This window comes from Echinops telfairi, unplaced genomic scaffold (assembly GCF_000313985.2).
Source record: "Echinops telfairi isolate 266 unplaced genomic scaffold, ASM31398v2 ScPeMD7_443;HRSCAF=831, whole genome shotgun sequence".
Classification (NCBI taxonomy): Eukaryota; Metazoa; Chordata; class Mammalia; order Afrosoricida; family Tenrecidae; genus Echinops; species Echinops telfairi.
Genome location: NW_022104341.1, coordinates 1346311 through 1359037, shown reverse-complemented (window position 1 = coordinate 1359037; position 12727 = coordinate 1346311). Strand labels below are relative to the sequence as shown.

General features: G+C 45.2%; 2 protein-coding genes across 2 annotated transcripts; one reads left to right on the top strand and one right to left on the bottom strand.

Moving 5' to 3' along the window:
- Window positions 1-712: 712 nt before the first annotated feature.
- BCL2L15 (BCL2 like 15) lies at window positions 713-8084 on the bottom strand. Its single transcript, XM_004699162.2, has 4 exons — window positions 7958-8084; window positions 7522-7643; window positions 2362-2586; window positions 713-791 (listed from the first exon to the last, which is right to left on the bottom strand). Exons 1-4 carry the CDS (start codon window positions 8082-8084, stop codon window positions 774-776), a joined length of 492 nt encoding a protein of 163 aa, XP_004699219.1. The 3' UTR covers window positions 713-773.
- LOC123521862 (5'-deoxynucleotidase HDDC2-like) lies at window positions 4652-5055 on the top strand. The gene is made up of 2 exons (XM_045291722.1): window positions 4652-4746; window positions 4875-5055. The coding sequence occupies exons 1-2, from the start codon at window positions 4663-4665 to the stop codon at window positions 5013-5015; spliced, it is 225 nt and encodes a 74-aa protein (XP_045147657.1). The 5' UTR covers window positions 4652-4662; the 3' UTR covers window positions 5016-5055.
- Window positions 8085-12727: the final 4643 nt, after the last annotated feature.

Genomic DNA, 12727 nt, shown 5'->3' with positions numbered 1-12727 from the left:
CTCATATAATAACCCAGCCCTACAGAGTCAGAATTTCTGAGAGTGAGGCCCGGGAATCAGTAATTTACTAAGGTGCACAAGTGGACTATGAGCCACACTCTGGAAAACATTGCGGTGTGTGACTAGCATAATCTAAGCTGAGGTGGCCCTACTGTCCTAGATGTGGGCTGGCACTTCCTGCATCCTGTGACGGTGAAAAGACAGTAACTTTTCTCTTTCTCTGACCTTTCAAGGAGAAGGACACACAAACTGCTGTTTTTGTCTTCCACCCTCTAAAATGCATCAGATAATTCTGCTCCAGTGAAATTATAGGTATATATGGGGGAGAGGGGGCGGCGGCAGGGAATTCTCAAGGGAATAAGACTTTCACACTAGAAATCTCCTTGAAAACCCTTTAGATTGAAAAATGGGTAGACTAGAACCTTACCAAAAATAGAGCTGAATTTGAGGAATACTTTCCTGTTTTCCTTCTTTCCCCCCAAATATCTCTCGCAAAGGCCTGCCCAGTTGCCCGGAATATCCCACTATTAATTAACAAGTCATTATCTGGTATCTTGAAGTCTTTATTTCAATAGGATCTATTGAAACTCCTCCAGAAACATAAAGGGTAAACTCTCTGTAGGCCTCTGGGCTTTTTTTTTTTGACTTTTCACAAAAAGTAAAAGATAAAAATTGTACAATTGCAGAAAGTGAGCTTTTATTTATTTGTTTGCTTGAATCACCAGCTCAAAGAGGAGACGATGTCGTCCAGGTTGGGAAATCGTTCCACTTCTTCAGCTCTCCAGATTTTCCTAGAACAGTGACAATCCAACAGTCAAGGGGATGGTCTTGGGGAACTTCCTAGAAAACCAGGGCACGATCTATAGATATTTAGAAGGAAACACTGCTCTTGGTTGGCGTCTGCTGACCCAGGAAGTGGCGGGGAATGCTCCTGTTTATAGAACTTTCTGTGACAGCAAATGCTCTCATGCTCCCCACGGCTTGGGTTTGGAATATCTCCAGCAGTTATCACAACAGCAGAGAAAATGAACTGTCTTTGTTGTTGTTGGATAATATTAAGATGTTTCTGAACATTCCAAACACTCTCCTCCCCTCAAAGATATTAGGGAAAGAAGGGCGGAATTCTCCTAGGAAACCGAGTGAAGCTAGGCTAAGATTAGAATCTCCTCCCCAATGACGCATTGGAGTGAGTGTGTGTGAGAAGTAGGGATTAGCTTTACAAAAACCAGCAGGGAATGTTCTAGGCAGCATCACTTCAAGTCCATCCTCCACAGGCTGAGTGTCCCCTTTCACACAGTGCCATGGATTGAATTATGTCCTACAGAAATATGTCTCAACACGATAGATGGATGGATGGATTGTGATAAGAGCTGTGTGAGCCCCCAAGAAAATAATTAAACAAACAAACCTTCATATGAGCTATCCTTAGCGCATATAAATGAACCATACAGATAGTAGCGTTTTATATCTGGCTTCTTAAACTCGGCATACTACATTGAGATCCATCCAAAAAAATAAATGAACCAGGTTGATGAAGTGAGATACTGAGTGGTGTGAAAATAAGCATACCATCCTGATATGTGTGTGAAATTTCTGAGTTTAGAGGTCAATCATAAATATCGATGATTCTACATGGTTTAGCTTAATAATATCACATGTGGGGGGGGGAAATTCAAATTAGACCATACACCCAAACCAACAGGTCAACTGTGAATGACACTGACCCCACAGGACAGAACAGATCTGACCCAAAGGAGCAGACTTTCACAACTTTTTCCCACGGGGTGGCTCGTGGGTTTGAACCACCAACCTTTTGGTTAGCAGCCGAGCACTTATGTACTACACTCCCAGAGATCCTGTCAAATGAAATTACTTTTTATCTTAAAAAGGAAAGAGACCTTGCTACCTTCAAGAAAGAAGAGCCAGGAGTGGTGCATTTACTTTGAACCCTGGATCCCTGCACTAAAAACCTCCTAGACCCAAGGGAAGACTGATGGCCACGGCACATGGAGATCTCCAAGGGATCACAGATGCTGCAAAGAGACGAGACTTTCCTCCAGAGCCAACAGAGACAAAAAAAACTTTCCCTTAGAGCCTGTGCTCTGGATTAGGACTGCTAGCCTCCTAACCTGAGAGCAGCTTTCTTCTTATGAAAACCATCTACTCCTGGTGTTTCCACTGCAGCAGCGCTAGGTGACTAGGACTCGTGCCAAGGAACTCCTGGCATTTCCAGTAAAGTACGAAAGCCTGTTATCCTGTTTGGTTTCCAACTTACAAACGGGGTCATGAGTTGGCATTCCGGGTATTAGTACAAGCATAATTCAAATGCCTAGGAAAGCCAGAAATGCCCAATATACTTACCCAACCTCCCTGGCTTTGGATAAACCCCCGGATGTCATTGTTCCCATTGATCATATTTATCACAGGGGAGGCCACCAGCCTTGCCATTGTTGGGGCCATGCGAGCCACACACTCAAGAAATTTCACTGCCACTCCCAAAAAGGCTTTCTCATAGGCTAAGCTGGGTTCCTGAGCACACCAGGTCGTGCTGAGTGATTTCACTGCATCCTTGAGTTTAGCTTCCACCTGCAAAGAGACACAGGACATGTCAATGGCATGTCACTTATGAAGTGTAGGCTGCTACCAGGGCAGGCATTCTGGAGAATAGGTGCTTCTCCAAGAGTGGAAATGCACCATTGGGGCACATGACTTCCTTCTAGGAGCAGGTAGAGAAACTTCCTCATTTTAGCACTTTAGTTCTTACCTTATTTGACTTAAAACAGTTTGCACTTTCTCATTTTTAATATAACTTATTTTAATGAGTCCTAGAAAAACATATAGATAGCTTACCAAACCCCTGGTGTCAGGTAATGTTGCTTAGGGTGAACAAAGTGCTTTAAATACTTGAAAGAAAAAGATTAAGTGCTATACTGGTGACGGTTTTATGCCTAGTTCACAATACAAGTTCAAAACAAAATAAAGCAGCAAAGTAAGGGAGTACTCACAGAATAATAGTGACAAGGAAAATATACAGTCCAGATTAAAGAACTATCTCACTTGGCAACTCTGGGTAATTTGAGCATTTAAATGAATCATAATCTGACCAGATTATAATCTATTGAATAAGACAGATTCATAAAACCAAATATAAAAAATAAAATTAATTAATAAATTGACACTTTGATGAGATATTTATTGTATTTCAAAGAACTGTTCTATTAGCATGCTTATCAATTACAAAGGAAACTTGAAAGAGAAGAAGTTCTCTTTGGATAGCTCAAATGCCCTGTTGATCCTGACCTGGATCTTTTTGCTAGAAAGGTCAATATTGGCACAATTGGCAAACGTTTCGTAGGCTTAAGGCGTGCATGATAATGTATTGGTGATCACTTCCTGGTTTACCATGGTTCCATAAGGGATGGTCCTCATTTGAAGGACATAAAAATGAAAATTTAGGGAGTAATGGGCCATCATGTCAGTTTTACTCTCAAATGACTCAGGAGAAAAAAAATTCTTTCTACAATATTTGCAACTTTTCTTAAGCTTCTTAAAAATGAAGGGAGAAAACAAGAAAAGTAGCTTCCGTCACCAGCTAACCCAGGCCTGCAGCCAAACCAGAAACTGGGCGTGGTGGGTCCAGCTCTGCCTGAACATGGAAGGGGCACGCACCGATGTCAATAGTAGACACGCGCATCATCGGTAAGAGTGCGGTCCTGGAATCAGGCTGGATTCAACTCTGAACTTTAATACTTACCAACTGAGCTAATTGCTTATTTCTCTTTGCCTTAGTTTCCCTAGGAGTCCTGATGGTGCGATGGCTAAGCTGTTTGAAGCCCCCAGCTGTTCTAGGGAGAAAGATGTGGCAGTCTGCTTCTGTGAAGATGACAGCCGTCCTATGGATGAATATCGTAATGAACAAAGTAGATTGGAGGGGTGCTCTCATGGTGTTGTAGGCATATGAAGAGGGATTGCTTTAGGGATAGAAGGGTATACAAAACTTCATAGAGTAGTGTGAGATTAAATGAGATAATAAATGTATAGCATATAGAATAGAGCCTGGCACAGGCTCCACAATGAGTTAATATTAGCTCTCATTGACATTAGTCAGCAACAGCTCATAGAACAGTATCGTAGGGTCTTTATCTCCAAAACAGGGTTCAAGTGCTCCTGCCACCAAACAGCAGTGTTACAAATGGAGCTGTGTCTCCCAGAAATCTGTGTTCTAAATCTTAACCTCTATGTCCTTGGCAGGAGCCCTAGTGGTGCAGAGAACCCAGGTCAACTGTTTGAGCTCACCACCCACTATGGGGGAGAATGACGAGGCTGTCTGCTCCCATAAAGATTTACAGTCTCAGAAACCCACAGGGGTGGTTCTACTCTGTCCTACAGGGTCACTAAGAATCAGAATTGACTCAGTGGAAGTGAGCTTGATTTTTGGATGCCTGTGGTCATAATCCCATTTGGGAATGGGTTGTCTTTGTTATGTTAAAAAGGCAGCATTCAAAATCCATTTCATTTGAGATATAAAAAGAAATGAAATAAGTGAGCAAAGAGAGAAATGGGGTAAGATAGATGGTTAAGAAACTTGGAGCTGGGCGAGAGGGCGGGGCCTCGGGCGCGGCCGAGCGGCCTGCTGGGCCCCTGCTCGGATCCGGTGGCGCGATGGCCTCGGTCTCCTCCGCCGTCGCCTCGGCCCGCGGGGCCCGGGACCTGCTGCACTTCCTGCGGCTGGTGGGGCAGCTCAAGGTAGATCTTCATACCTTTCGGTTCCAACCGAGGACCTCCGATTAGTAGCCCCACGCCAGCGTCCCATCTTTTGTATAACCCTGGGTAGAATGACACCATGTGCTTGCCGACCCGCGTCCCCAAATCAGAGGGTCCCACGGACCGGCTGGGTGTACAGAAATGTAGAGAAGCCAGAGAGTGTGTCCGATCACATGTACAGGATGGCAGTTATGGCTCTGGTGACCAAAGATGACCAGCTTAACAAAGACCGGAAAATTCAGTCACCCTGAAGTAGTCCAGCTGGTTTCTGAACTTGAGGCAGAAAGGAACAGCAGCATAGCAGCCGCCGCCGAGCCCCACCCCTGAGAGTTTCTACGGCTGCCCTCCTGGAACTGACATGTGGCTCCTTTGACCCCCTTTTCATGGCGTTGTTTTCCCCTGTCGATGTTGGTTTCCCAGATGTGAGTCTGTTTGTTTTCACTTGTCTGGACTCCCAAGCAAGCCACGTGATGTCATTTGGGCGATAAAAGGAGCTATGGAACAGGATGTGGCGATTCAGCTGTGACACGTGAAAACCGGAGGGCAGGTGGGGAGGGAGGCGGAGGGGGCTACCTTTTAAGTAAATGTTAAAAGCTTAAAACCCCCAGGGAGGAGGTCACACACAGTTCCATGTGACCTCCTCCCTGGGGGACAGACAACCGAAAAGTGGATGAAGGGAGACGTCGGACAGGGCAAGATATGACAAAATACTAATTTATAAACTATCAAGGGCTCATGCGGGAGGGGGGAGCGGGGAGGGAGGGGAAAAATGAGGACCTAATGTTGGGGGTTTGGGTGGAGAGAAAATGTTTTGAGAAACGATGTACAAATGCGCTTTACACAATTGATGTGTGTATGGATTGGGATAACAGTTGTATGAGCCCCTAATAAAATGTTTAAAAAAAAAAAGAAACTTGGAGCTGAGCGAGGTGGGGATAGGGAGGGGTGGGGAAAATGAGGAGCTGATGCCAAGGGCTTAAGTGGAGAGGAAATGTTTTGAGAATGATGAGGGCAACGAATGTACAAATGTGCTTGACACAATGGATGTATGTATGGATTGTGATAAGAGTTGTATGAGCCCCCAAGAAAATGATAAAAAAAAGAAACTTGGAGCTTTTATAATAATCTATACATCAATTGTATCAAGCACATGTGTACATATAAGAGCTGTAAGAGACCCCAATAAAATGATTTATATATACACAATACATAGCCTTGGGAAAAACAAAAACAAAATGTAGAGCTCTCCAAGGAATTGGAAAGTACAGGCTGAGGAGCCAGCAGAGTGAGGAAGTAAGCAAGGCTTCCTGTCAAGCCGGCACTCTGCATTCATACTTGCAGCCCCTAAAGTGTGAGAAAAGAAGATTCTGCTTGTTAAAGGCACTCGCTTGCGGTGTTTCTGTTACAGCAGCCCCATGTAACTCATGCAAGCACTCTGATGAAAAAACAAACAAACAGATAAAGCTTATTATTGTTGTGAGCCTTCAGTCCGGTCTGACTCATAGTGACCCTCTACCACAGGGTAGAATTGCCCCATAGGGTGGCCTAAGTGCTTATTTCCATGGGATCCCTGGTGGCTTCATCCGTTAAGCCTTTCACTGCTAACCACAAAGTTGGTGGTTCAGATCCATCAGCCACTCATAAGAAGAATGATGGAGCTTCCTGCTCTCATCAAACTTTACAGTTCTGGAAACCAGGAGCCCAGGTGGCATAGTTGGGCTGTGATCCTCAAGGTCAGTAGTTTGAAACCACCAGCCAGTCCACAGTGGAAAGAGGGGGGCTTTTTAACTCCCATAAAGGGTTACAGTCTCAGAAGCCCACAGTGGTGTGGCGGGGGTACAGCTTCACTATGAGTCAGTATTGACTCAATGGCAGTGAGTTTGAGGTTTGGGTTTTTAGAAACCCTTATGGGGTAGTACTACTCTACCTTATAGGGTCACAATGAGTGAGTTTGGTTTTGAAATCTTTAGGGTGCAGGTCACCAGGTGCCTTCTGGTAGGTTTGAGCCGCTGGCTCTTTAGTTTGCAGTCAAGCACCTAACCATTGCACCACTAGGGCTCTTTCCCAGCTCCCGTCAACACTCAGTGTAGCCTGACTTGGAGGGAACAAAGGGAACTTGGAGGACTGGTGAGTCAAGTGTTGGTTGGCTAACAAGGTCAGTGGTTCAAACCCACTAGCTGTGCCGAGGGAGGAAGACGAGACTGCTCCAGATGGACAACCCTGGAAACCCTATCCTCAGAGCCCCTAAGCAAGCATTTCTGCTCTGTCCTCTAAGATCACTCAGTCCAAATGGACTCGATGGCAGTCTTTGTTTAGTTGCATCACACTTATCAATGGACTATTCTCCCTGATTGATTTCACTTCTCCATGGTAGACTATGGGGGCAAAAGGATGTTCACCAACTGGGCTGCTATTCCCAGTAAGTACTGAAACAGATGCATAAAAGGTACCTTGCCAAGAATAAAATGCTAAAGGTAGACTCTACGCCACAAAGCACAGCGTTGTTGGAAACCAAGTGGAGGCAACTTGAAGGTGGATCAGCTTAGGTCAAGAGCTTTTCATCTGAATTTCACTTAGGTTTTGATTAAGTCTTGAAGAACTAGCCGTTCACAAATCCCAGCTGCATCAGCTGGATGAATATAAATCCCCAACTTTTCATAATACATTTCTAGTCAGAGTCATAGGAGTAGCAGACACAGGGCAATTGGAATGGAAAAGAGCAGCAAACAATTAAAACCACACCAAGAAGAACCTGACCTGTCCCTGAGTGGTGTCTTCAATGATGCTTTTGACATAGCCCTCCAATTCTCCATTGAACTGGTCCCCCAGCATCCGAAGGCGACCAGCAACGATGGCCACGTCAAAAGGGCAAGGTTCTCCTAGGAGAGAGGGAACAAAGTCACACTGTCACAATCTTTGGAAGAATGGCTAGTCCCAGAAGCCTGGAAGCTTGGAACGTTCTCTAGACATTTCAACAATTTTAGTATTGTCCTTTTCCAGGAACATTTTAATGCTTTGAGGACACCAATGGTCAGAGAATCTCCCTGCATCGAGAATCTCTTCCCCTTCCATGAAGACTCCAGATGGGGCTGGAAGCTTGGACTTTGCCTTTTGAAACTGAAGTGGAAATCAAGAAAGCATACACAGGTTCTCTTGAGGACGTTCAACCATCACCTCCGGTCTAGGATCTTACCTGAGTCTGGTTGATCTGAACATTGTAGACACCGGTTGGAAACCTTTGGTGCTGTGCCCAGGAAGTCGGTGAGCAGGGTATCCACGATGCATTCCGTTTGTTCCTCGAAAGTTTGAGGGACCTTCATTTTGGATGTTGCTGTCCAGTTTTGTTTTGTTTTTCCCACGAAACAAGCAGCGGCGTTCTGCCCAGCAGAAGTCAGCAAACAGTGACACACCAGCCGATGTGTTTACCTACTGCAAAGTTCCTACTCGTACATGAGCCTTTCCCAGGAGCTTTCTTCAAAAATATTAGCTCAGAAAGGTGAGACTTCTTGGGCAACTTACCTACAAATAGAAGAGAAGACCTTTTGAAGATGGTCTGAGTTCCATGCCTCAGAGCCACACCTTAGCTGGTATAAAGGTAAATGAATAACTTTTATTGTTAAGAAGGCTGACTTTGAATTGAGGAAAAGTCTCTTGGGCAATTCTGTTAAGTCATTCTTCCTGTTACATTCTATATATGATGTAATCTAAACGAAGAGCTTGAAGTGATACTAGACCAGTGTTCAAATCTGATGATAAAATTCTTGAGGGTAAGAACGTATTGCTACTAGGACTCCAGCTTATACACACGCGTGGCTTTATTCCAAACGAAACACGTTTAAGCATGTCTCTGTGATCAGTGGGTGGCAGCAAGCAAGTTCTCTCTGTAATACCCTTGTCTTGGTCTTTAAAAAACACAAAGGTCCAATCAAAGCAGGGGCCTCCCCAGCATCTGCTGGGTCAAAGTGGAGGCAGAGAAGTCAGCGCATAAGGTTATGGCAATTGTTTTTGGGGGGCGGGGGGCAGTTCAAAGGGGTTATCATGATAAACTGCACTAGTGCAAAAAGGGCCGAGAAATCTTCTCCCATCATGACCATGCGCCTGCTCATTCTTTGAGGGTAGAAAGGGCTGTCCAATGGGAATGGCCTTGGGAAACCTTACTCCATTCACCCTATAGCCCTGACCGCATCCCTTTAGATTTCTTTTTCTTCCCCGGATCCAAAGAAAATAGATAAAGAACACGAGTTGAGTCTCTTAAGGATGCCCAAGCTGACATTTTGATACGATATAAATGATAGCAGAGAATTCTTTGAGGAAAGGCTTAGAGTAGTGGAAACACTACTTTGAGAATTGTATTGTTAGTGGAGGATATGTCAAGAAACAATGGTTTCACATTTTTAAAAACAAAATAAAAGTTTCCATGGCTTCGTAGTCATACCTTTTGACTGACCCTCATATTTTGGGATCCTATCAGTTCCTGAGCACGCATGTGCGGGGCAGTGTTCCAGTCCCTATAAATAACTCAGAACCATGACACAGTTCCTGTCCTCATAGACCTTACCTTTCAGCAGAGGTATGAATGACAGATCACATAGTTTCTCGTCCTACTGAAGTGGAGTTCTAGAAAAGTGTAACGGGGTAGCCCTCCAGCGTTGGGACGATCTCCTTGCAGTAATAATCACAGTGAGCTCGGAAGGATTAAGTTGGCATTCATTAGGCAAATGGGAGCAATGAGCCTGTCCCAGGCGGAACAAGTACACTGCTATCAAGTAGATTCTAATGCATGACCCTCTAGGACAGAGTAGAAGCAGACTGCCTCATCTGTCTGCCGCAGTGTGGCTGGGGGCTTTAAACCATGGACCTTTCGGTTAGCCGTCCAGTGCTTACTGCCCTGGGCAACCAGAGCTCCTGCCGTGGACAGAATAGCACACATGAAAGTTGGAGTGGAGTGGCAACTGGGCATTGGAGGAACTGTAAACAACGGGGATAATTTAAAACATTTCACAGGGAAGTTGTGAGCATTAAATAAGAATATTTTACAATGACCTCGCAGTGTCTGGCAGTCGGATATATTAACCACCTCCCATTAAACCCAGCTGGGGAAAAGATGCGTCTCTCTCTCTTCACCCATGAAGAGTTACAGTCCTGGAAAGGCACAGGGGCAGTTCTACTCTGTCTTATAGGGTCGCTGTAGGACCCTGTGATTGGAATGGACTCAATGGCAGTGATTTGGAGATTTGTTAGCCCAAGGCCAAAGGGTCAGCATAAAGGGATTTAAGATGCACTCTTAACCAAAGGATTTGTCTCACAGAGATAGTGAGACACCTTAGAAATCAGTTTAGAAGCCATCAGGGGTGAACCAGAGCCTTGGTGGTGATGGCGGGCTGTGAACCACAAGGTCGGAGATTCAAACCTACCAGCCGCTCCATGGGAGAAGGACGAGGCCAGCTGCTCCCATAAAGATGTACAGCCTTAGAAACCCTATCTGGGGTAGCTGGGACTCTGAGTCGACATGATGGCTGGGAGTGGGGGAGTGGAGGGGTTTGGACAGGGCCCTGTATTGGCTGCCCCCTTGATGTAGCTGAACCAGTGAGGGGGTTGAGCTTGAATTCTAAGCACTTGGTTTACTGAAGGCTACGGCTTACAGACAGACAGATACAGTGGCTGCAACAACCGGCTCAAACACAGTAAGTGTGAGAAAGGCAAGGGCCAGGCTGTGCATCGGATTGCCAAGCGTCTGGGCCAAGTCGACCACACCTAACAACGTCAACAATGATTTACCCCATCATCAGGAGGGGTTTTCACTCCGTTTTGAGGCTTGACATAAATTCACGTCTTTGAGTTTTTTTCTGATTAGCCTGCAATGTAAAAAGCGTTGCCTTCAGGCAAAGAATTTTTAAGACTTGACTCCTCTAGAGCCAGCCCAGGGAAGGACGGTCTTGTTCTCAGGGACTTGGCTAGGTGTGCCGCCCTGAATGGAAATTGGGGCACCTGGGTCACATGATCATGAGCCATATACCACAACTCAGGTGGATCGAGGTCCCCCAAACGTATCCCAATCATGGTTCCTCTTCTGTTTACTTATTCCCACCTGGCACAGTGATCCGTTGGTTTACCACCAATTGTGATTTTGTGACAAGCTTCCTTCTGTCTGTAATTAGCAGTGTGGCCATGAGTCCTTTGAACTCCATTATGGCCTCATGCTGAGGGTCTCCGAAAAGTGATCTGTCTTTTTCTTGTCCTTGTCCTAAGACAGAGTAAAGAGACCTCTATAAAATATATTTTAATTTGACATCTTTCCCTCCTAGAGCAAGTGGCAGAAGCAGGGCTTTGAAGTGGTTCATTCTGCTTCAACCCCTGCTGAGAACTCTGATCACTACCCCACAAAGACTGAATCAGAATCAACATTTTGACAAGATCCCCAGGTGATTTTTATTTGGCATCTTATTAAAGCGTGAGTTCTGAATCTGTATACCTGGAGTAGAACTCAGACTTCTCAGCAGAGGTTCGAAACAGAATGAACCAATTCGAAGCCCTGTCAGAAATATGATTCATAAACCTTTCCAAGGGTCTCTGACCTGGTGACATTATTCAAAACATCCCCTATTAATAAGAAATTCAAACAGTTATTCAGAATGGAATTTACGTCTTGCACCATAATTAACCAAATCTACTGTCTCTGTTTACATTCTAAAAATGAGAGAGAGAGGGAGAGAGAAAGAGAAAGAGAGTGAGAGAGAGAGATCTTCAGTTGTATGGGGGGCCAGTTACTGGGGCCATCAAGTCGGTTCTGCCTCAAAGCCACCCTCTCTCTGTACAACGGAATGAAACACTATCGGATCCTACGCCATCCTCACAATGGGTGTCTGAGCGAGCCCATTGTTGCAGTTACTGTGCCAATCCATCTCGTTGAGGGCCCTCCTCTTTTTAGAATGACCCTTCTACCATGCATGGTGTCCCTGCCAGGCTCCCGACTCACCTAATAACATGCCCGGCGCCCACGTGCCGTCCCTGCCCCTAGCATTCTGGCTGTATTTCCTCCAAGATAGAGTTATTTTGTGGTTGCTTTTCTGGCAATCGGGGAGACTGTCAGAATCCTTCACCAGCACCGTAATTCAAATGCATCGGTGTATTCAAGGGCCATTTTCATTTCCCGTTACTGAGCACTCAGACACAAACAGGCTAAAACTTCAGATACTAAGTAGGTTTCAGACTTCTGTGGTCAGAAGGGCCTACAGGGATATTTCTGGGCCAACCTTTTTTCACATAAGCGTTAGCCATGAACAATGTAAGGATTCCACCTGCAGGGGCAGCTGCAAACAGTTTCTCTTACCTCTTTTGTGACCCTTACCTTGAACTATGAGATGAAGCTTTGGGGAAGGAGTACATTATGACAGGTGGCAGGAGAAGCAAGGGGAGGGGAAATCCTGTCCTCACCATTTTCGAGTCACAATTAGGAGCACGACCTTAAACTATACTGAAATAATTCTCCCTGGAGCAAGCAGACTCACTCACCTCACATGCTTTAGCTATAAATTCTCCTAGAGCCTTGCTCATAAGCCACTATGGTTAGCTATATACATGCTGGCAATGTTGTTGTTGTTTTTTACTTTCTTCCTATTGACACCATTAAACTGACCAAAAGATCACCCACATCTTGAGTCCACACTGCATCAAGGCATCTTTGTCTCCCTTCCCATCCCCTCCCCTTTCCTCACCAAGAAGACCCCTTCGGCTTTGCAAGTATATAAACCCACTTTGTTCCATCTACAGTGTATTAAGGGAGGCTTTCTGGGTGTGGAACAGATCTCTGTGTCAACCCTCCTGGAAGCAAAGGACACCCATCCCTCTGTTACAATTACCATGTGAAATAATGAAGTCAAGACAAACATCCGGTTGTGTCGGGAAGGTGAGCATCATAGAATGCCAATTTACTAGAAGAAAGTATTCTTGTGTTAAGGGAGTA